The 25,567-nt window shown below is 53.5% G+C and overlaps 1 protein-coding gene across 1 annotated transcript in view; it reads left to right on the forward strand.

Annotated features, from left to right (window-relative positions):
* HUNK (hormonally up-regulated Neu-associated kinase) overlaps positions 1 to 25,567 on the forward strand; it is a 131,082-nt gene that overhangs the window by 99,900 nt on the left and 5,615 nt on the right. Inside the window, exon 9 of the mRNA XM_069636347.1 lies at positions 23,690 to 23,861. Within this exon, the coding sequence (XP_069492448.1) occupies positions 23,690 to 23,861 (172 nt within the window). The remainder of the gene's footprint in view (positions 1 to 23,689; positions 23,862 to 25,567) is intronic.

The following is a 25,567-nucleotide window of genomic DNA, read 5'->3' on the forward strand; positions in this document are numbered from 1 at the left end:
CCTGAAGTGTGCCTGAAATAAACCTTTAATGAGTCTAACAATTATTGTATAGAATTCCACAAAGACACATTTTTTGGCATTCCTATTCTTTCTTATTTAGGGTCAGTGATGAAAGTGTTAGACTTTTGGCACTCCTGTTCTTATTTTTCTTCTATTTTAAGGGGCCCGAACAAGAAAGCTAGCCACTCCAGAATTAAAGAGCCACATGGTGCTGGCCACAGCCCAGGAGCTTGCATTGAAAAAAAAAAATATATATATATATATATATATTTTGTTTTTGTTTTTAGAGGTCGCAAGGGAGACCTCAGAGGTCCCACTTGTGACCTCTGGTGACCCCTAAATGACGTCCCTGAAGTGAGAGAAGGTTGGAATGAGGAAATGTGGTTTAAATGCTAATATCTAGCTTCTCTCACACAATGCCTGTTGTCACGCTTAGAAGCACATAGACTGGTCTGTAATTTTAATGCAACATAACTACATTTCTACATCCGGTCTTGTCAAATGGTAAAGTTTACATATAAAATATATGCAAGTGGTACAGGCGCATCTTATACAAATGTTAAAATAACAAGAACTCAACCCCCCTCTCATGGTTACGGTTCTGGTGTTAGCAGGGGCAAAATGGAAATAAGGCAAGTTACCTGCTGCAGCCAATGTACCTCCAATCCCTTAGGCTGGAGCACTATTAAAATATGGCAAAATCACAAGTGAAGGTTGTAAACTCTGCCTGGGCACAAATACCTGCGTAAAGACAGTTGTAGAAGTTTCTTTGAATCTTTGGCTGTGCATTCTTACGATGGAGTAATGGACAAGGGCGACCCTGAACATTCATGTGTGGGAAGCAACAGCATTCCTCGTAGCTGCACAATGCAAGGCCCCTTTAATAACAAATGAAGTAGTTCATACAGTTTAAATCAATGTTGTTTGTGCAATTGTTCAAAATACCCAACACTCCAAGAGTAAAAATTAGCAACGGATTGGGGCGATCCAGCACAATATTAACTTTGTTGGTGTGATTTAGGCTCTGGGTCTTGCCAGCTTGCGTTTAAGGTAATTTAAAATGTTTGTTAATTCCGTAGAGTTGGACTGTACAATACATAGGAACATTTTGAGATTTGTGAGTATAGATATAGATGTTCTGCTGTCGTTTGAGGTACTGTTTCATAGTAAAAGTCCTACCTTGTATTTAAAATATAATTAATGTAAAGATTACTTATAAACATCAACGTTTTGCATTGTTTGACATACTTAGCAGTTGGCTCTCCCATAAGCACAGCAGGGTTTGTCTGCTTAGCACTGAGCAGTTTCTGTAAAGATGGATGAATGGATATCTTTATGGGACATCTTTACAACCATGAAACAGTTTGTACCTTTGGCACACTGTTTTTTTTCCCTCACTCTTCTATGGCTTTGGGTATCCTTTCATAGGTTTCTTGATACACTTGTGCATTTAGATTTACTCTTTGCCATTTTAGGGCAGCCATAGACCTCTGAAATGTGGATTGGGGGGAATTAGTGCTTGCTTCTGAACATCCTTTAAGTGCCGTCTGTGGGAACTCTGTGCTTGACTTAAGCATAAGTATCCATTTAATATTGTAAAATGATGCATCATTTTTAACCTTTACTTTTCTGAAGGGAAAACCCTCATTTTTGCTCGTTTAAAAAATGTGTGTTGTGTATTTGAATATAAAAGTGATTGCTTAACACAGTGTATGTGTGTATTGATTAGAAAGAACTCCAAAGATAATGTGAAGTGGCACCAATAAAAGCAATTCGTTTTTGGCTGTTTTGTATATTAAAGAGCATTTTGGGAAGCCAGAATGACCAAAGAGCTTTATAGCTGTCATATATATCTGTGAGAGTTGTATGACTGAATCACTAAATACCTGCAGCTTGGTATGTGTTTCCTTTTTTATTTTGTTCATTTTTAAAACAAAGGTAACCCTAGCTATAAAGCTGTTTTAAAAATCAAGCATATATACAAGTTTGACCTTTGAAACCGTCAGCTGTCAGAGTGTAATGACTGATAACAGCTCATAATCACTGGCAGTGTTGTAGATTAGCTGGACTCCTCTGGCAATCTGCTGTCCTAGTCCTGGGCCTAGTTTGCCTTTTTGTAAATACATCTAAGGTCCCAGACCCTGCCGTACCATGCTCTGGAACACCATGACCTGCTGCACCCTATGCTTCAGATCCATTTCTCGCTATGCCCATGTGCCACAGGTTATTATGCCATCTCCATGTTATTGGGTGCCATGTCCTTGGGTCCTTATCATGCAATTTCTTGTCCCTCGGCTCTATTTTTCGATTTGCAATGTTTCACAACTCTATACCCCGCAACCATGTCATAAGGGTGCATGTCAAGATGCACCCCTGCCACCAGCTCCCTATCTCCCCACCACATCACCCGCATCTCCATGACCCACAGCGCTGAGTTCCACAGATATGTCGTACAACTCCATACTCATCATACAGCATCCTCAACCCCCCATTCTGAGAGGTCACTACGAATTTGAAAGGAACCTGATCAGCCGCCTGCATTTCAGTTCTGATTCTTCCGTGCCCAAAGGATTTGCATTGATGGGTGCATCGATGGGTGCAATCCCTAAAAAGTCTAATCGTTTACCCCTTTGCACCCTGCCCCACAATTGGAGACACCCAAATCAAGTGCTCAAGTCATGAGTGGTGTGCTTCAAATATGTATCTCTGGCAGACGCTTCCACAGCTAGAAATTCCCATCCAGTTATATCAAGCCACACAGTGTCTAAAAAAAACAAAACACATTCAGGCCGATTCATGGAATAAATGTGCGCCGAAAATCCCGGCGCAGAGGGGCCAATACGTGCGCTGCGCCGAAAATCAGCGCAAAGCGCAGGGAAACCAGCGCACGTCGATTCATGGAAGTCCCTGCGCAAGAAAAGCAGAGGACGTGCGCGGAAAAAACGCGCGGCGCAGGCCGGCGCACAGGTCAACCAACGTCGTGCGCCACGGCCACTGCGCCATCACTCCGAGCGCAGCGCACAGCTCTAAAGTAGGCGGGACACAGGGCGGGACACTCGGAATGGGGAATAAAATGGGGCACAACACTCGGAATGGGGAAGAATGTGGGCGGCACGGGGAAAGTTAAGGAGGCAAGTGCGCGGAACGCCCACACGCTCGCATACAACACGTATTCATGGAATAGAATAGGGCAAAAAAGCGCACGCTCAAAGCAGCGCACAGGCACAAACAGGCACAAACACGACCGCCACAAGAAAGCAGGCGGTAGCGTCTCTGCGCCTGCAAGAAATGTGCGCTAAAAGGTGCGCCAACAAATAGCACCTATATACAGACATGATCAATGTCCAATACTGTGGCCCTCCAGGACAAATGACGTACAAAGGGGTACCCACAAACACAGACACGCGCAGAGAGAAAAAATAAACGTGTGCGTGCATACCGGGGTGCGCAGTAAGTTGCACACGCGATATGGCCGGGTACGTGGATTTCAGGGGTGCGCGGGAAGTTCCACACGCGATATGGCAGGGTACGTGGATTACAGGGGTGCGCGGGAAGTTCCACACGCGACATGGCAGGGAACGTGGATTTCAGGGGTGCGCGGGAAGTTCCACACGCGATATGGCCGGCTACGTGGATTGCAGGGGTGCGCGGGAAGTTCCACACGCGATATGGCAGGGTACGTGGATTGCAGGGGTGCGCGGGAAGTTCCACACGCGAAATGGCAGGGAACGTGGATTTCAGGGGTGCGCGGGAAGTTCCACACGCGATATGGCCGGCTACGTGGATTGCAGGGGTGCGCGGGAAGTTACACACGCGATATGGCAGGGTACGTGGATTTCAGGGGTGCGCGGGAAGTTGCACACGCGAAATGGCCGGCTACGTGGATTTCAGGGGTGCGCGGGAAGTTCCACACGCGATATGGCCGGCTACGTGGATTCCAGGGGTGCGCGGGAAGTTCCACACGCGATATGGCAGGGTACGTGGATTCCAGGGGTGCGCGGGAAGTTCCACACGCGAAATGGCCGGCTACGTGGATTTCAGGGGTGCGCGGGAAGTTCAACACGCGATATGGCAGGGAACGTGGATTCCAGGGGTGCGCGGGAAGTTCCACACGCGAAATGGCCGGCTACGTGGATTTCAGGGGTGCGCGGGAAGTTCAACACGCGATATGGCAGGGAACGTGGATTTCAGGGGTGCGCGGGAAGTTCCACACGCGATATGGCCGGCTACGTGGATTCCAGGGGTGCGCGGGAAGTTCCACACGCGATATGGCAGGGTACGTGGATTGCAGGGGTGCGCGGGAAGTTCCACACGCGAATTGGCTGTGTGCTCCCAGGCATTACCTGTACACCCTCCACGGCCCCTGCAGGCAGCACACACAACAGGGAACTACCCTGCACACCTGCTCATGTCTCCCACCACCCCCACCCCCCATCCACCAGGGACACCCTCCACCAGGCCCCCACCCATGTCTCCCACCACCCCCACCCCCAGCACTGTGGGGAACCTGCCAGCAGGCCCCCACCCATGTCCAACCCATGTCTCCCACCACCCCCACCCCCCATCCACCAGGGACACCCTCCACCAGGCCCCCACCCATGTCTCCCACCACCCCCAACCCCCCATCCACCAGGGACACCCTCCACCAGGCCCCCACCCATGTCTCCCACCACCCCCACCCCCAGCACTGTGGGGAACCTGCCAGCAGGCCCCCACCCATGTCCAACCCATGTCTCCCACCACCCCCAACCCCCATCCACCAGGGACACCCTCCACCAGGCCCCCACCCATGTCTCCCACCACCCCCAACCCCCCATCCACCAGGGACACCCTCCACCAGGCCCCCACCCATGTCTCCCACCACCCCCACCCCCAGCACTGTGGGGAACCTGCCAGCAGGCCCCCACCCATGTCCAACCCATGTCTCCCACCACCCCCAACCCCCCATCCACCAGGGGCACCCTCCACCAGGCCCCCACCCATGTCTCCCACCACCCCCACCCCCAGCACTGTGGGGAACCTGCCAGCAGGCCCCCACCCATGTCCAACCCATGTCTCCCACCACCCCCACCCCCCACCAGGGACACCCTCCACCAGGCCCCCACCCATGTCTCCCACCACCCCCACCCCCAGCACTGTGGGGAACCTGCCAGCAGGCCCCCACCCATGTCCAACCCATGTCTCCCACCACCCCCACCCCCCACCCACCAGGGACACCCTCCACCAGGCCCCCACCCATGTCTCCCACCACCCCCAACCCCCCATCCACCAGGGACACCCTCCACCAGGCCCCCACCCATGTCTCCCACCACCCCCACCCCCAGCACTGTGGGGAACCTGCCAGCAGGCCCCCACCCATGTCCAACCCATGTCTCCCACCACCTCCACCCCCCATCCACCAGGGACACCCTCCACCAGGCCCCCACCCATGTCTCCCACCACCCCCAACCCCCCATCCACCAGGGACACCCTCCACCAGGCCCCCACCCATGTCTCCCACCACCCCCACCACTGTGGGGAACCTGTCAGCAGGCCCCCACCCATGTCCAACCCATGTCTCCCACCACCCCCAACCCCCATCCACCAGGGACACCCTCCACCAGGCCCCCACCCATGTCTCCCACCACCCCCACCCCCAGCACTGTGGGGAACCTGCCAGCAGGCCCCCACCCATGTCCAACCCATGTCTCCCACCACCCCCAACCCCCATCCACCAGGGACACCCTCCACCAGGCCCCCACCCATGTCTCCCACCACCCCCAACCCCCCATCCACCAGGGGCACCCTCCACCAGGCCCCCACCCATGTCTCCCACCACCCCCACCCCCAGCACTGTGGGGAACCTGCCAGCAGGCCCCCACCCATGTCCAACCCATGTCTCCCACCACCCCCAACCCCCATCCACCAGGGACACCCTCCACCAGGCCCCCACCCATGTCTCCCACCACCCCCAACCCCCCATCCACCAGGGACACCCTCCACCAGGCCCCCACCCATGTCTCCCACCACCCCCACCCCCAGCACTGTGGGGAACCTGCCAGCAGGCCCCCACCCATGTCCAACCCATGTCTCCCACCACCCCCAACCCCCCATCCACCAGGGGCACCCTCCACCAGGCCCCCACCCATGTCTCCCACCACCCCCACCCCCAGCACTGTGGGGAACCTGCCAGCAGGCCCCCACCCATGTCCAACCCATGTCTCCCACCACCCCCACCCCCCACCCACCAGGGACACCCTCCACCAGGCCCCCACCCATGTCTCCCACCACCCCCACCCCCAGCACTGTGGGGAACCTGCCAGCAGGCCCCCACCCATATACAAACCCATGTCTCCCACCACCCCCAACCCCCCATCCACCAGGGGCACCCTCCACCAGGCCCCCACCCATGTCTCCCACCACCCCCACCCCCAGCACTGTGGGGAACCTGCCAGCAGGCCCCCACCCATGTCCAACCCATGTCTCCCACCACCCCCACCCCCCACCCACCAGGGACACCCTCCACCAGGCCCCCACCCATGTCTCCCACCACCCCCACCCCCAGCACTGTGGGGAACCTGCCAGCAGGCCCCCACCCATGTCCAACCCATGTCTCCCACCACCCCCACCCCCCACCCACCAGGGACACCCTCCACCAGGCCCCCACCCATGTCCCCCTGGCCCCTGGTCCTGACGATACACAATAATGGCAGTAATGGCCAGCATACCCAGCACAAACACCCAGGCAAGGATTGCATGCACCCACATAGTGAATGCAATCACATGACACAACCCCAAAGGCAAGTATGCAAAAGAACACATGTCCGCCACACACACATACACAATGGGTGCAAGTGAATGTCAAAACCCATATCATGACATGTAAGAAACCAAAGAAAAAATGACACAAGTGTAAGATAATATAAAAATGTATTAAATAAAAAAATAAGTAAACTAATACAACTATCTGGCAAAGCAAATAAAAGGTCCATGTCCGGGAACAAAAATGAGAAACCAAAAAACAAAGGATAGAAAAATCAATAGATTATGTCCAAAGCAAACACATGTAGCATGAAATCAAAGAAAAACCATTACGACATGGTGTAAACAATATGAAATTAAAAAAATGTATTTCCCAAAAAATAACAATATATACAGGAATGTTCAAGGGTCCATGAGCCCAACACCACTAATGAAACCTAATACTAACTAAGTTAAAAAATATGTACAAAAAAGTGGCCATTGTCCAAGCGGTCCAAAATAATAAAAAGAAATAAAGGAAACCTAGCACTAACTAACTAAAAAACTATATACAAAGGCAGCGGGCTAGTCCTGCGGCTCACTTGGTGATGCTGGCCAGGGCATCCTCGAACTCCATGTCAATGTCCTGGAGGCGGGACTCAGTCCTGGCCCCGAGGTCTCGCAGGGACAACCCCATGTGCTCACCAAATTCCCTGCGAGCCTCCTCGAGGCACTCAGCCCGCCTCAATGCCTGATGCATGGAGATCTCCGCCCTGGCCATGGCGAGCCGCTCCTCTTCCGCCCGCTGCCGCTCCGCACCTATCCGCTGGCCAAACTCCTCCCACACGGAACACACCGCCATGCCAGGGTTGCCCTGCCCTCCGGCCGATGCCTCTGATCTTGATGGCCCTGAGCCATGATGCCTCCCACGTCGAGCCCGCTGCTGCCTCCGACGCCACTGCCTCTGCCAGCACGACGGCATCCAGGCTGATGGTAACCACCGACGCCGTCGTGCACGTGCCCTGCCCGATGATGCCGGCACATCTTCCATCTGCTGGGGTCCACTTGCTGTGTCGTCCACCCCTGCTGGACCTCCGACTCCCAACTGCGGCAGGGATGGGATCCCCACCGAGCTGGCTGCATTGGTCGGGGCAGGTCCACAGGGGGCCATGGTGGCATCTGGGCCGGAAGACGGCAAGGAGAACGACCGGTGGATAGCCTGCACAGAGGAGGAGAGGGCCGTCAGATTGGCCAACACATGCAGGAACCCCCCGAACATGGCCGATCCCAATTGGGCCACGTCGGCACGGTGCACTTCGTGATGACGTGCGTGCTCCTCCCGGGAAGCACGCACGGCATCACGAATCACAGCCGTGCGCATCGCGACCCCAATCAGGACCTGCTCCACGCGGTCAGGGGTTCCCACGGCCGCAGGTGGAGGGGAGTCAGTTGACATGGACATCCCCTCTACCTGCGGACGGGCCTGGGACGGGGCATCCCTGCTGGTGCATGGTGGTGCACTCACAGGGTCAGGGACAGCGACATGCACAGGCACCTCCACGGTGACCTGTGCTGCCTCCTGCCCCTGGCCCTGGACTGCACCACTTGCACCAGCAGGGATGCTCCCACCAGGCCCCATGTGTGCACCAGTGTCGGCCTCCTCCTCCTCTGTGCAAACCACCAACCTGGATGGCTCCTCACCGTCTCCCGCCGTAGCAGGCCCCTGTGGGGGCTCACCCACCCCTTCCACTGCAGCCGTGGGGGCATCCCCGCCGCCTTGCTCCACAGCGCCGTCTCCGCCCTCTTCTTCACTAGCCGCTGCGTAGAGGGAGACAAAGGACACAAGCATCAGGCTACTGTACAATGGTCCCCTAGACAGGAAGCAATAGCAGATGAGCACCCCTGTCAAAGTACACTTCCATCATGTCCCTCCACAACACATGGGTCAGTCCAGGCAAAACACACACAGTAACAGGCATGGTGCATGCCATGCACATTTCCATGCATGTCCAATTGACTCTTGAAACATTCAATGATATGTAACTCACATGCATCATGGCTCATGCATATCACATGCACACACTTCACCTCAGTCACATCCATCTGGCCCCAATCACACCGAACACAGGCAAAACAAGGGGAAGTTGGGTGCGTCACTGAATCTGTGCATTGTCACACACATGTGTCATGCATCCATGGCATGCACAAGTCACAGACATGCAGGTCAGGCACACAGACATGACTACCATATATGTACCTGGCATCAGCACCCATCCTTCACCCCCATCCATGTCCAGGTACAGAGACTGGCATGCTCTCATGTCCCAAATCTGCATAGTGCTCCCCATGCCGCATTTCAACACATGCAACAACCATGTGGGTCACACATCACTGGTCGCACATGCATTACCATGATGTCCCAGCACACATACATGCATACATGGCCCATGGCACACATACAGGCAAGTATCATAGAACCAGCACACCGCAACATGCACTGTCTCACACAGTGATGCTTGGACACTTACCGCTCAACTCCAGACGGGTCTCCCTCTCAAGGATCTGGGCGTGGAGCGCTGGGCGTACGCGTTCCAGGACCCTCTTCTGGATGGAACTCATGTGGCCCCGGCCCCCCTCCACGAGGCGCCGGGCCTTCACAAGGGTCCTGGACCTCAAGTCCTCCCAGCGCTTCTTGATCTTCAAGACGTTGCGGGTTGCCACCCCCTCCGCGTTGATGGCAACCACACAGTCGGCCCAGATCCTCTCCCGTCCTTCCTTGCTGGCGCGGGACGATCCAAAGAGGGCATCATACTGCCCCAGGACATGCTCCACCAGGACACCAACTTCGGTGGCAGTGAAGCTGGTGCCCCTCTGCCCCTCTGGCCTGGGGTTGCCACTGGTGCCAGATGTAGAAGTGCCCGACATGGCAACCCCAGAGGCAGGTGTGGGTGGGCAACTGGGTCCTGGGGCTGGGCTGTGGAGCGATGTAATCCCAGTTGGGAGTCTTCAGTTCCAGCAGGGGTGGACACAGCAACTGGACCCCTGCAGATGGCTGATGTGCAGGCACCAAATGGCAGGGCACGGTGGCAGCAGGCAGGCAGGCAGGCAGGCAGGCAGCAGCAGATAGCACGTGGGAGGCTGCTCAGGGCACTGGGGGGGCAGTAACTCGGCCTTCGGGGCAGGAGCGTGGTGTTCCGTGTGTTTTCGGGTGGCCAGCTTGATACGGAGTGATTTGGCACGTGAAATTCCTGCACGTCAGCGTGAAATCCGAGGAAAGGCCCTTAGCGCGTAAGTGCGTCAGCACGCATACGCGATTCTATTGGACCAGATTCCCTCATCGCGTAAGCGCGTCTGACGTGATCCGCACGGGCGTTCCCCAATCAGCACGTGAAGACGGAGCACACGCGGAAATACTGCACGTCAGAGTGTCATCGCGTGTAATTGGCCAAAAGTGCGCGTACACGCCATTGGCCTATGTACGTGTATTTCATCGCGTGTAATTGGGCAAAAGTGCGCGTACACGCCATTGGCCTATGTACGTGTATTTCATCGCGTGTAATTGGCCAAAAGTGCGCGTACACGCCATTGGCCTATGTACGTGTATTTCATCGCGTGTAATTGGCCAAAAGTGCGCGTACACGCCATTGGCCTATGTTCGTGTATTTCATCGCGTGTAATTGGCCAAAAGTGCGCGTACACGCCATTGGCTTATGTACGTGTATTTCAGGGGTGCGCGGCCACTTACACAAGCAAGTACGTCAGCGCACCTGTATGCCTGCTGCGTGGGAATTTCCACACGCGATTGGAGTGGGAACTCGATTCCAGGGGTGCGAGGCTCACACGCTCGCCTACAACACGCGCAAGGCATTAATTTGCGCACTTTTCAATAAACAAGCCAGATGCCAGGATGAACATACCGTTCCTAGCAGCAGTGGCAGTGGGCTACCAAAGGAGGAGGAGGAGGAGAGTCAGGGCCAGAATATTCACACCCAGAACCAGCCTATTCGGGATGCCTGATGACCAGGTGTATGGGAGGTACAGGTTTCCAGCACACATCATACTGGACCTGGTCAGTGAGTGGGAGGATGACCTCACATCACCCACCCTGTGCTCCCAAGCACTCAGCCCCCTGCAGAAGGTCCTGAATGTACTGCACTTCTTGGCCACTGGATCCTTTCAGCGGACAAGTGCCATAGTGGGTGGGGTGTCACAGGCCACGCAGTCACGCTGCCTACACCAGGTCTTGAACATCATCACTGCACGGCCATCAGTCCGCAGGCACATATATCTCCCCAGGACTCATGCAGAAAGGCGGACGTGCATCCAGGAATTCTATGGTGTGGCTCAATTCCCCAAAGTGCTTGGTGCAATTGACTGCACACATGTGGCTCTACGTCCACCCAGGGCAACAGAGCACATCTATAGAAACCGCAAGCACTGGCATTCCATCAACGTGCAAGTTGTATGCAATGCCAAGGGAATAATCACATCAGTATATGCCAACTATCCAGGGTCCACCCACGACAGCTTCATCTACAGAATGTCTACCCTATGCCGGGACCTAGAGGCTGGACAGCATGGAGATACATGGCTGCTTGGTGAGCATGAATGCCACTGCACATGCATGCATGTCAGATACTGGGTCATGACACAACACCACTAATGATACCCATCACCACCTCCACAGGGGACAGTGCCTACCCTATCAGCCCCCACATGATGACCCCAATCCGGAACCCCACCACGCCACCCCAGGTAAGGTACAACACAGCCCACATTGCAACATGGGGCATAGTGGAGCGCACATTCGGAGTGCTCAAGTCACGCTTTCGCTCCCTTGACCGTTCTGGCGGGCAGCTGTTATATGCTCCCCGAATAGTGTGCAGGATCATAGTGGCAGCATGTGTCCTGCACAACGTTGCAACACGCCGGGGCCTGCCCGTGGACATGGTGGTGCCCCCACATCCACAACCACATGCACGCCCGCTGCGCATGGGAGGGGAAAGGGCACGGGGGGAGGCAGCCCGTACGCAACTGGTGGCCAACTTCTTCACCTAGGAATCACAGTGCTGGCTAGTGCACACTGCTCTGGCACATACCATCTGACAATCAATGATGACACTACCTGACAATGTCTGAAATTTACTTGACAATAAACTGTCAGATACACATCAGCCTGAGATTGTTAACATGGAAGTGTCAATATGTGTGCACCCCTAGCTACACATACACCAGCAATGCATCACAACGCAAAGACACAACTCCATCAATCTAATATGCATTGCCACAGGCGATTCACTACATGACAACATTGCCATGTCACCCATTCCCTTCACAGTCCCGCCACTGAGGACACCATGTCATGGTATGTGACAGCAAACAAACTGGCCATCACAACATGACACCAGTGTCACAAATAGCAGTGCCCCAAATGGAACATAGCCGCACTTGAGCAGCTAACGGACCTGGAGCCACTACTACACACCTGTGTAAGAGTAATTTCAATCAAATTACACACCAACCCACCCTGAAGCCCACCCAAACAAGACACAATGCATGTAATCAATGGTAGTCTCATTACCTGATTCTGCTGGTATGTCCTCACCGTCCAGATGTACAGTGATGGCGCCATGCAAAAGTGTCAGTGCACATCTACCGACATGTAGTCTGACTCCAGAGAGTATGCCCTTGTGAAGATCTGTGTGAAATACCTGCAAAACATGAGCAACATATGTAAGTAGAGGCACATATCAAACCATCATGCATAGTTAGGTGCAACAACAATGAACACTATGAATGTCTACACAGTATTGACTATGGACTGGCCAACAGGAGTCCAATGTCACCGTGTAATTTGATGTCACTTGGGCACACCCTTTGCAAGCCCATGGAAACGGAAGCAGGAGGGGTGTGGATGTCTGCTACCCAAGCATCGAAACCAAACTCAGGACAAGCCTGCATGTGCCCAGCCACAATACAGTGTATGCCCAGGTACCCACACAAGGCAACACTCTTGCAAAATAAAAATAAAATAGAGAAAAAATGGCCATGAAAGGGCCGGCGGGGGGGGGGCCACCTATGAGGTCCGAGGACAGGATGCACGCCACAATCCACCTGTGTGGATCATGGGAAACGAAAACACCCCATAGGCTCGTGGCCCACACGGCTACTCTGTTGTGGGAGATGAGTCGCTATGGCTCTGGCCAGACCCTGCAGCTGACTCTGGAGGTGGGGGAGCTGCCTCAGAAGATGGTGTGACAATGGGAGGCAGCCCACGCAAAGCACGAGTTTGCTCCTCCATGGCTGCAAGCAGGCGGGTCTGGTAGTTCTGGTTCTGGGTTATAATCATGCGGAGGTCCCCATGCAGTAACTCCCGGGATGACCTGACCTCCGCACGAGTTGCCTGCATCTCGGCCGAGAGCGTCCGTGTCAGACGCTCCAGCTGCTCCTCTGTCCTTCTATGGGATGAAGCCTCAAGCTCTAACAGGGTCGACCTGAGGTGACGGAGTTCTTCCCTCAGGCCTTCCCTGTGGCGCTGGGACTCCATGGAAAGTGATTCCCGCAGAGTCGCCAGTGCCGCCCGCCTGTCCATGTTGGACGCCAACATATCCTCCCTGTGTGCCTGGCAGATGGACTCTGTAGCCTGCTCCAGTCGCTCCATCAGCCTTTCTGGGGGGACAATGGAAGTGGCCACCCTATCCATGGCCTGTGCAATCATCTCGGATGATGCTGCCTGTTGGGTGGCCATACCGTAGATGGATTGCTCCCAAACGGTATTGCCAGGTGGCATACGGCCACCACGTTGACGGGCACCACACCTGCCTGGGGCAAGGCGGACTGCGCCTTGCTGTGCCGGCAAGGCCTCAGGCTGCAGGACTGCATTCCCTCTCTGATCTGCAGCCCCAGGAACAGGATCAGAGATTGGGTGGTGTGGCCCTGCATCCGTAACCACCGGAGGCTGATCTGCCGACACTGACATCCCCATTGAGGGCAATGGCCCGGCTGCAGGTGGGTCGGACAGAGGAGATTCTCTCCCAAGAACACTCACCTGCGACTGCACATAGGTGTCATCCTCCGAGTCTACACCTGAATACTGCTCGGGGGAGGAACCCCCAGAGACACCCCTCGACAGCACGGCCTGCAGCACTTGTGGGTTTTCACCCACAAACACACCACGTCCCTCACTTGTGGTAGGTCGGCCCGGGTTGCCCTCCTGGGACGGCTCAACCACCACATCCCCAGCATCAACAAGTGCTTCGTCCCCTGCAAAGACATGAAAGAGAAAAATGGAAACAGGCATTAGCACCATGGCATGCAACAAGGGCTGATGAACAACAGAGGCAGTAGTTCTACGACACATGTCCCACATGACTGGGAGACCTCCTATGCATTCACCATCACTGGGTCTGTAGGGGAGGCTCAGGGCATACAATGTACAGATTGGAGAGTAACGCCTGCTCACCATGCTGCCTAGCACTGCCATCACACATTGGCCGGTGATTGCCATGTCAAAGGCACATGCCATCACACACATGGCATGTGACATAGCCACCAAGTGAAGAGGGAGAGGAGGGCGAGTTTTTTGGATTTCAACCACTCTGGTCCTGACATTGCATCGTCACTTCAATAAGTATACATGTTGTACATGGATCTGCTAGTCCAAATAGGCCACGATGCACAGTGCCTTGTCTACATCAACAAAATGCAGTAAACAATGTGATTCCACCTCCCCATCACCTGTAAAGGATTCATATTGCATTCGTGAAGCACCGGTCCAGAAATGTTTGAAGGTACAGCGGAGCACTGAGGGGTGGTGGGGCAGAAGGGGATGCCAGTCAACAATCCTACTGGTGCTGGTGTCATTCATGTCACGCAAGTGCAGGGGTGGGTGGCACAATGAAGTGCAAGGGGAAGTGGCGGCTGGAAGTGCTGTACAAGGTAAGTAGGGCTTGACGTCAAGGGCAGATGGTGTTAGGCGCAGACAAGTGCTGGGGGGGTGGCCTATAGGGGTACAGAGTCAATCATGCAGTGCTGTGGGCTCGGAGGGGACAGGGGAGGTACACACTGCATCTGGCTCGGCAAGGTCCTTGCAGATTTCTATGTGTCCTGCAGAGTTGTCACATGCCGCAGATATGTGCCCTTGGATTGGGGATCTCATCTTGGTGAAAAGGGTGAGGCGCTATTGCCTTTGGAGCATGTGGCAGGCCAGTTTGCCAGAGGATGGCCATGATGCAGGACATTCCCTCTCTGCCACCCGGCACCTGTGGTTTGGGTTCACAAGATCCGAGTCATGCCAGGACTCTGCATTGGCATGGGGCTTCAGACAGGTGGTCATGACCGTGGCAAAGACATCCAGTGTACCTGACATGGAGTGGAGCATGGAGTGTGCCCTGTCAGGATGGGAGTGAGCCTAAAGGGGAGCTCGATGGGGGGGAGATTTTGGCAGCATGAGCCTCGACTGACACACACTTCATGGGTCGGAATACCAAGAAGGTGTGTGACAGTGGTGAGGGTGGCTTTGCCTGTGGGGTGGTGAGGGTGAGCTGGGAGGAGAGGAGAATGTGATCACTCCAGGAGAGAGGAGTGCAGAGATGGACGGAGAGGGGAAAGTCAGATGAGATCAGAGCATCAAGAGTGTGCCCTGCAGAATGAGTAGGGACAGACGGGAGTCTAGAGGGTGAGAGGGAGTTGCTGAGGTCACAGAAAGGTCACGTGGGGGCGTCAACAAGCATGCATGTGGATGCGTACAGCACCAAGGATGAGGATTTCTGTGTCTGGGGACATGAGTGAGGAGGAGAGGTGAGGACACTCAGAAAGGAAGTAGTACATTTGACCAGTTTTCCCAGACACAGTACGCACTGTTTGAGAATGTCAAGGTGTGGTGGAGAGAGATGTCACACAAGCCATTCCAGAGTGGAGTAGGTCTAAGTAGGAGTGACAGTGGCAGGAATACCCTCAGGGAAGCCAAGGGCACACCCCCCCTGCACAGTAGTGGCGGGCCAAGGAGAGGGTCTCCTGAACATCAGGTAGGAGTGTGTGAAGGATGCAGACAGAGCTGGCCGTCAGACATGTTTCCATGAGACCAAGGATGTCAAGGTGCATAACCTCATGTAAGTGACAGATATCGGAGGAATGCCTGATGCAGCCGCAGTGAAAGGAGTGTAATTGTGGAGGAGGTTGACAGCCTTGTAGGACTTACGGGGAGTGCTAGAGATCAGGGGTGCAGCATGTGTAGGAGTTGGAGTGGGAGGCGGAGAAGGTTCATGGGAGGGTGCAGGGAGGCAGTGCAGGATTGATGAGGAGAGAGGAGGGGGGACAGAAGGAGAGGTAAGGAAGTTGATGAGATGTGGGTAGCATTTCTCAAGGAGATTGAGGTTGGCCTAAGGGCCTTGGACTGGGACGCTCCCATTACCATGCACATCAATAGTGGCCTCTGAGGATTGGAAGGAGGCCAGGAGTACACCCCAACGGGTCCCACCATTGATGGTGGAAGAGGAGCAAGGAGAGAGGACAGGGACCATGTGAAGGGTCTATGGGACAGGCAAAGGCATGTATGAGCAGATGTCAGTGAGAGTTAGCTTTGAGTAGGCTCAGATGCACTGGTCAGCAATAGGGTGGGTCGCATTGGAGGGCAGGGTGCCCTCATTTGACTTTTGGCAAGCAGGTGTCGTGAGTAGGGCACGATGGTCTGAACTGTAGAAGTCATGGAAGATAGACCATGAAGAGCAGCATGGAGTGTGAGGGAATGGGGCTCGAAACCAGACGGTACCAAAGCCCACAGGTAGGAGGTGGATGTCAAGGCAACATCCACAGTATGACAGCATGTTGGTTGGCATTTATATACAGAGGACGCATTAGCATGTGGTATCATTGCATGTCAGGCATGTGAAGATGAAACTTGAATGGCTGGGGGAAAGTATAGGAATGGTATGTAAGACATCAGATGAATAGACAGGGGAGTATGAGCAACAATGTAGTGACAAAATGACAATTCAAGGGCAACTTCCATGGTGTCGGGCCATATGTGCACTGTTGCCAGTAGGGATAGTGCTGTGGGCAGATGGTGTTGCACTGAACATACTGGATGGGGCACATGGGTGCCACTATCAACTCTGCCACACACCCCCTTGACAGGCACCCAACATGAATGCTTCACACACACACCATGCACATGGATAATACACACATGCATGTGCACTCACCGGATGATGCCTCGTAATCAGGGAGGTCTCCCACACCTTGGAGTTGTCCCTCGGTGACGTAGGATCCAGCTACGGACTCGTGTGGTGTGAGTTCTATTTCCTGTGCTGGGGACCCACCTCCAGTCACCAAGGTTGCGGCATGACTTGAGGCCAGCTTATCCTTTGCCCTGCGCTTAAGGTCATTCCAGCGCTTCTGGCAATCACTAGCTGTGCGCCTCACTACTCCAAGGGCACTTATTCTGTCAGCAATGGTCTGCCAGTGTGCCTGGCGTCTGGCATGTGTGGTCTTGGACCCTGCAACGATGACCATTTCCCTATCATGATCTGACACATACTGAACAAGTGCATTCAGTTCGGCGTCTGTGAAGCTTGGCTTCCTTGATGGGCCGGACTGTGCAGCCGTGCCTGGTGCATCAGCCTGTGCCGGACGTGCACTCTTCCTCTTGCGCTTGGAAGGGGGTGGGGATCCAGAGTGTCCTACGCCGCTGTGGACACTAGGGGCAGGAGCCGTGGTGGACTCAGTACTGGGTGTGTGGGATTGCCCACTCAGCATGGGAGTAGGTGCAGGCATTGGGGGTAGTGGGATGGGGTCAGGCCTGATCTGAGGTGCATGAACTAGGACCGACACAGTCTTGGCAGGGTGTATGAGAGGTGGGGTGGATGGAGCCACACCCTGGCTACGGGGGCCAGCAGATGACCTATCTGGCATAGATGCGCGTGCCCTGATGACACCAATGTGCACCGGTGCACGTGCAGTGGACCTGCTGACCTGGGTGTCAGCGATGGGATCACCCTCGGACAGGTCTGGTGCCACAATGGCCTGGTCCGACAAGGGCTGATCAGGGTTGGTATCAGCCACATGACTCTCAACTGGGGGGGGGGGGCATGGGTGTCCCTGACTGGTCCTCCAGACTGGGGGGGACAGGGGCACCCTGCAAGTCACAACCACGTCCCCTAGTGGATCCTCCACGGCCACCACGTGTGGCTCGGCCACCTTTGCCACCCTTACGGCTTGCACGCCTCCCAACCATGGCACTGATGGTATTGTGCGTATGGGAGTCGGTGTGCACAATTGTCCTGGGCAATTGGGTGTCAAAGGGGTTGGGTACCAGATGGTATTCGTACCCTAGTGCAGTGGCAAGGCTATATGACACCCCTGGGGAAAGATGACGGGTCACGCAACGCACAGGCACCCCAAAAAAGTTAAGGAACGTGCACAATACCCCTCCTAGACCACGTGTGCTGATGGAAAACCCTGCACTACGCTGTGGCATCCAGTAACACAATGAACGTATGCGTGTCACACGCAGCCTAGAATGACCTCTGAAGGGGTAGGCTACACACGGGGCAAGCACAGAAGTTAGATACGTGCGTGACTCACCGTCTGCCAGGTAAAAGAGCGTGAAAAATGAGCGCGTTTGGTTGGCAACACCCCCGCCAAAAGAAGATGTGTACGCTGTCTGAGGAGACAGGACAACAGTAGAAGGGGACACTGTTTGAGGGAACAGGGCCAGGTAAACCAGTACTAGAGGAAAAAGAGAAAAAGCTGTCAGAGGTAACAGGGAGTACGAACTGGAAACGCTGTGAAGTCAATCGCGTGTGAAACGACAAGAAGTACAGAATTCACCCACTCGCTCTCCACGAAAAGCACGTACAAGGAAATGGTGTTCAACACTACCTTTTATACAGGCCCACACGTACAGCGTCACTTACGGCGTGTACGTGCTTGGCCCATGTTCACCAATCACACGCTTTGTCACTTCTGCGTGTGGATCCTTTTTCACCAATCACACGCTTTGACACTCCTGCGTGTAGCTCACTTTTCACCAATCACACGCTTTGTCACTCCTGCGTGTGGATCCGTTTTCACCAATCACACGCTTTGACACTCCTGCGTGTAGCTCACTTTTCACCAATCACACGCTTTGTCACTCCTGCGTGTAGATCCTTTTTCACCAATCACACGCTTTGACACTGCACGTGCAGGTAACTATTGACGCACATATGCTGGGGACGGCTTTTAACGCGATTCGCTGAGTGTGGGGTTTTCACGTGCAAAATCACTCCCTATCAGGCTGTCCACGCGTTCAAACACGAAAGTCCACGCTCCTGGCCAGGAGGCCAAATTAAAGTCCCCCAGAGCCCTGAGCACGCTCCCACCTGCCATCTGCTGCTGCCTGACTGCCTGCTGGCCACGTGCCCCACAGTGCTGGTGGGTGGGGGTGGTGGGAGACATGGGTGGGGGCCTGGTGGAGGGTGCCCCTGGTGGATGGGGGGTGGGGGTGGTGGGAGACATGGGTGGGGGCCTGATGGCAGGTGCCCCTGCACTGCTGGGGGGTGGGGGTGGTGGGAGACATGGGTGGGGGCCTGGTGGAGGGTGCCCCTGGTGGATGGGGGTGCAGGGGGACATGATCAGGTGTGCAGGGTAGTCCACTGTTTTGTGGGCTGCCTGCAGGGGCCGTGGAGGGTGTACAGGGTACACCTGTGAGGGCCCACCCAGCCTATTCGCGTGTGATGATTCCCGCGTACCCCTGTGATACACGTTCCCTGGCCTATTGCGTGTTCTACTTCACGCGTCCCCCTGTAATACACGTTCCCTGGCCAATCGCGTGTTGAACTTCCCGCTACCCCTGTAATACACGCACCCTGGCTGTTCGCGTGTGATAATTCCCGCGTACCCCTGTCATACACGTTCCCTGGCCTATCGCGTGTTCTACTTCACGCGTACCCCTGTCATACACGTACCCTGGCCAATCGCGTGTTGGACTTCCCGCTACCCCTGTGATACACGCACCCTGGCTGTTCGCGTGTGATAATTCCCGCGTACCCCTGTAATACACGTTCCCTGGCCTATCCCGTGTTCTACTTCACGCGTACCCCTGTAATACACGTACCCTGGCCAATCGCGTGTTGGACTTCCCGCTACCCCTGTAATACACGCACCCTGGCTGTTCGCGTGTGATGATTCCCGCGTACCCCTGTAATACACGTTCCCTGGCCTATCGCGTGTTCTACTTCACGCGTACCCCTGTAATACACGTACCCTGGCTGTTCGCGTGTGGTGATTCCCGCGTACCCCTGTAATACACGTTCCCTGGCCTATCGCGTGTTCTACTTCACGCGTACCCCTGTAATACACGCACCCTGGCTGTTCGCGTGTGGTGATTCCCGCGTACCCCTGTAATACACGTTCCCTGGCCTATCGCGTGTTCTACTTCACGCGTACCCCTGTAATACACGCACCCTGGCTGTTCGCGTGTGGTGATTCCCGCGTACCCCTGTAATTCACGTTCCCTGCCTAGTCGCGTGTAGTACTTCCCGCGTACTCATGATTTGAAGATTGCCCGCTTTGCTTTCCTTGTTTGCCTGCCCTGTGAAGTGGTCCAGGGTTAGCGCAGCCCTTAGCGATGATTTAGCGATTTTGATGGCTTTTCCTTGCGCGAGGGCGTTCTTGGGGGCGTTACTGGCGCTGCTGCAGGCTCGCTGCGATTCTCTGCGCCACGGCTGGTTTGGGAGCTTGAAATCCATGAATACGCTGTGCGCGGAAATCTGTTTTAGCGCACGTGCCTGGCGCAGACTATCGCAGGCGCACGCTGTGCGCCAGCCGCGTGCGCTACTTGTGCGCTGGATTCTATGAATTAGCCTGTATATGTCTGTGTCCAGCTTTCATGGTTAACTCCACCCATTCCGCTGGCCCAGCAAGGTGTAGTTAAGATAAGGGGTGTAACGGGACTTAGTAATCCACCCCCACCTCTGTATACAGTAACACTGCCTTGAGTCTCCTTGCTTTACACCTACTCTAAAGAGTAGGTGGGAGCTCTCAGAGCAGAGGCTCACACAGGGAAGATGCATGCCCAGCCCTGCATGTGTTCTTAGGATAGAGAGTGCCCTCTGGGGAAACTGACCCATAAAAACACTTCTGCTGGAAGAGAAGGGACATCTTGTAAGAACAAAATTGACTGTACTTTGAATAATATACATTTTTAAACGAAGTTGATCAAAAAATCACGCGTAGGCGCAAAACTTGTTCAGGCTTCATTTGCTTGTGCAGGGCTGGAAATCAAGGTTGGATAAACAGGAGCTAAAAGCAGCTCCTGGGTGTCCAGCATTAACCAGTGACCAGGATCTTCGACTGAGGAACGAGGAGCTAGTAAATCATGTTCGGCAAATCTAACTTCCACATAAGATGGAAACGTATCATGTTGTCCATTATTTATGGCCCCTTATGCTTTAAATGTCAAATAGATGTGTGATAATGTGTATTTATAGATTGTCCCAAACGCACAGTTAAATTCAGATAGGTGTGTTTGTTCGGCATTGGTTGGCCTGGGGAGCCAAATGTAGCTTCTGGTTCGTGTCAGGCTAACCAGTCTCTTCAAGGCTACAAGCAGCAGCTAAATAGTTCCCAGCTCCACTCAATTTTCAAACCCTGCTGTGACACATTTTTTTTTTGTTATAACGAGTTTTATTTTTAATTAATAAGAATTGCGTGCGACTTAACAGTTCTGTTAGGGCCATTTCCACACCCACCTGTTCAGCATAACTAACACCAGTTTGCATATCTCCTACACATCGGCAACAAGACAGTACATCCATCAATTGGTAAACAACATATTCCAACTGAACCCCCAAGCCCTCCGCCCCCTGCCCCACGGTAATATGTTCACCCTGTATCCCCCTACCCTCCTATCGTGACACATTTTAACCCACTTTGTTCTATGATGGAAATGCTGACATTTCTCAGTATTCTGGTGAAGTGAAAGTGAGGGCCAATTTCAGTAGTCAATTTCAGTAGTCAACTGTGGATGTTCAAGCTGCATCTATAATGCCGGTCCAATAGCACAGCGAGTAGAGCTCACTTTATCTGTGCAGAGCCTGCTGACACAGGTTCGAATTCCGGCAGGGCTAAACATATCCTTCTGAGGTCGATAAATGAGCACCACACACCTTGGGTAATAATAACCAGCGCTCAGATACCTGCGGGTTCGTAGCGCTAAATTATTAATGGCCTTCGGTGCTAATGCACATAATGTTTCACTCTCAGGAATGCCATTTGCACAAGTGTATCACTGCCCATAAATGTATTCGTATACTTTGGCACAGTTGTGTGCAGGAAGGGGGCACGGATGTTGGCATACTGTGACCCGGTTGTGATACATCTCTTGTTGGTGGATGTGCCAGAGTTGCACTTCTGTGAACTCAAGTTTGCACATAAGTGTATGAGAATGCCAGACAGTGGGTCAATCCTGACTCCTGAGTGGTGCAACATCGGCTGTGAAGCTGCACTCATGGTCAGTTTGAGTTCAGTGCCACTTAATTTATTGCATGCCCCTCAAGGGGGTGAAACTGTATTTTACGTGTTTGTGAAATCGTTGGGGGGGGCTCTTCGTATTTTGCTCTTCTGATTTCAGCCCCCGCCAGTGATGAGTGGAGGCCCCAACACGACACCCCGTTTTTCTCAGCTGTGGAGAAAGTGCATTAATCATGCAAATGCAGAGGGCAGGACACAACTCTGCGGTTTTAGCCCTCTGCTGGCGCACAAGTCACATTACAGAGTGCAGAGAGGTGCGCATTGGGCAGAGAGGTGCGCATTGTGCCAGTTGCACATGATGCGCAATTGCGCGTAATGCCAACGCATACACTCATTTCAGAATTCCCATAGTTTGCGAGTTTGCTGGATAGAATAATCTAGTGAGGTACAAGTTGTCTTCTTTTTCCTGGGCATTGCAACAGCCCAGCACAGACCCCTTCTCCCACCTGAGCTGATGCAAGACATGTGCCAATCCATAGTGCAGTTCAGACCCTGCATTACCCCTCCCTTCTTCGACTACCAGCATTCAAATGTCTAAACGCTGCTATTTTTGTACAAGCTTTTGCCCCAGTGCAGTTTGGACCAGTGCCACCCTTCGCACCCCCAACTCCAGTGGCGCAGGCAGCATGTGGTGCCAGGAACGCGGATAATAGGGCGCCCGCGGGAGGATGGGGAGCACGCTGGGCACCAGGGCGAAGACACGGGGGCGAGGGCTAACACCACTCCCTGGCTCCGCCACTGCCCTCCCGCCCTATACGACTGGGCCCCACCAGACGCACAGCACTCTCTTGGTCACTCTCCTCCAACCCCAGAAATAATGGCCCATTAGCTGGACAGGCAATTATGGTAACTTATAAACCCGAGCCCCGTGTTACCACGCTCAAGGCCGGTAAACGCTTTGAATTGGCCACAAAGAGACCTGTCGGGTTGTACAGCACATCCGAGTACATTGCGTTCCCACACTGCCTCTTGTACCCCCCCTATGCCCTATAACACACCTGGTTCATTGTCTTTTCAGCTAGTTAACAAACTGTTTAGTCCCTGGAAACATTTCAAAAGTACTTTCCTGTGAGGTATTGCTGATGATGCTGTGGGCTGTGGCAGACAGTGGGGGAATCGGCGGGGCGGGTTAATTGACCTACTTGCATGATGTCCCCTGTGGTGGGAGACTGAGAACCGCCATTTTAAACAAAAGTATGTCCCTTATTTCGCACATTTGTTTTTTTTTAATAACCGATTAATATCAGAGACCAGTTTCTAAGCGCGAAACTGAGATTCGAACCTCCGTTGTCACGTTGTTTTGCTGTCAAGACAAACGTATTTCCCCAGAGCTATCCCTACGGCATTGTTTTTCTCTCTTGTGGCAATGGCATATCAACCCCATGTATCATTGCCGCCCTGGTATAGTCGTCTGGCCTGCACCAGTGTTTATAATGTGCATTTATTTTCCCCATAGGAAAAGAAGTCCAAAGACTCGGAGAAGAGAGGGGATGTCCAGCGGCAACAGAAGAAAGCCGAGAAAAGTTCCCCGTCACACAAACAGCAATCCGTTCAGCTGGGACAAAGCCAGAACGCCAAAGCTCAAGGCAAGGAGCGCAAAGTGCCCAAGGCCGGAAGTGCCGAGAAAGGTATTTAAATGTACTCGCTCTGCGCGCTGTGACCCCCCTGGTAATTCAGTGAAAGGGGAATGAGTACTGGCTTCTGCTGAGAGCACCGAAGGGCACGTTACATGGTTTCTGCCGACCCATTCACTTTCTTAGCACCAAAACCCAAAATAAAAAATGCAGACCCAGTCAACACAGCCTGATGTGTTCCCCCTTTTGACATATACTTGGCGCCCCTTTTCTGGTGTCGGTAAATGAAGCGGCCATTAGTCAGTCTTGCGCTTACAGTTAACAGGCTTGACATAGCTCTGTAATTTTATAAGCATATATATTGAAGGACTGTATGCAGTGTTTTTCCTTCCAAACATAAGACTTCACATCTTCCTCTAGCCTGTTTCCTTTGCTTGCAGTGACATTCTGGAAACTTCGGTTACTTTCAATGCATTATAAAAAAAGACAAATGATGTAGGTTTTGGGCCCTACTTGTGCCAGGAAGGGGTTTCCTGGTTAATAAAGAGGTTATTGAATATTTTATGTCCTCAGGCCCACGCACAGTCTCCCTATTTTGCATTTTGCCCTGGGGAAGGACATCCTTCGGAATATTTGCAAGTAGGCATTGCATAATTCCACAGAACCACTGTTTAGTACAGGGAAACACTTACAGCCTTGCTTTGATTACACTTGACTATGGCACGGATCAGAAAAAAACATGGAGCGAGTTTGTCTTTAGCTGTTATTTCCAACCTGTGCTACATTGTGCACAGAGTGGGAAGTAAGCAGTGCTTCTTTCCCGCTCAGTGAGGGGCACCGACAGCGAATATGCCCACACTCAAAGAGGCTGGACTCCCCATGGAGTCTCACCTGCATGCACAATCCATGGGAGTGCCTAGTAATAACAGCCGGCATACACACACATGGCAGTGGCTTCTTCCTCGTGTATCCCGTTTGTGGTGGAAAGAAGGCACCAGAAAGCTCTAGATTCCCACACTTACCATCCCGACCACCGGCCACGGCATGGAGTGCCGACATGATCTCAGACGCAGAGGGGATGGTCCGTGCAGAGCGAATATACAGCTCCCTTTAAATGAGCAACTTCATGCCCAGAAAATCCTTCACCCTATCGAGTGTGACTGTGCCACACATCGGATTTACCAGTTAGTCTGCACATCAAGGGGGACATGAGTGTTAGGGATTTCTGTACTGTTTCTGTGCACTGGGGTGCGTACCTACCTCCCCGGCCTTGGGTTTGCCTTTCCTCAACTGGAGAATGTTTTTTGTGGTTCAACTTGCAAAAAAGGTCCAAGGATTTCTACCTATTAAATGAGATGTTAGAAGACCCCAGTGCGAGTTTGGGCATCCATACTGGGAGGGAGAAAGCTGCAGTCAAGAGAAATGCTAGGTTTTTAAAATGTATGCATTTTGTTGAATGTTCTATGCTGCCCTGTGACCACTTGAGAGCGTTTTCCCGCCAGACCGAGGTTGTAAACATGGGTGTTGCTTGGTTGAGCCACCAAGGAGAGCCAGCAGCAGAGCGTCCTTTGCTTGGTGAGTTCCAGCCCTTGTTACCTGGCCTGCTGGGGGACCAGTTTCCAGTTCTGCTAAATCTGGAAGCACATAGAAAGAGGCTAGTGCAAGTGGCAAGCACTTCATAAACTGAACTGTCACCAGGCGCTTCACTGAAAAGGAGGCCGTCATTGCAAAGATGAAGTGAGATGTTTTTTTGTGGGGGA

This window comes from Ambystoma mexicanum, chromosome 7p, assembly GCF_040938575.1.
Source record: "Ambystoma mexicanum isolate Mex_15411 chromosome 7p, UKY_AmexF1_1, whole genome shotgun sequence".
Lineage (NCBI taxonomy): Eukaryota > Metazoa > Chordata > Amphibia > Caudata > Ambystomatidae > Ambystoma > Ambystoma mexicanum.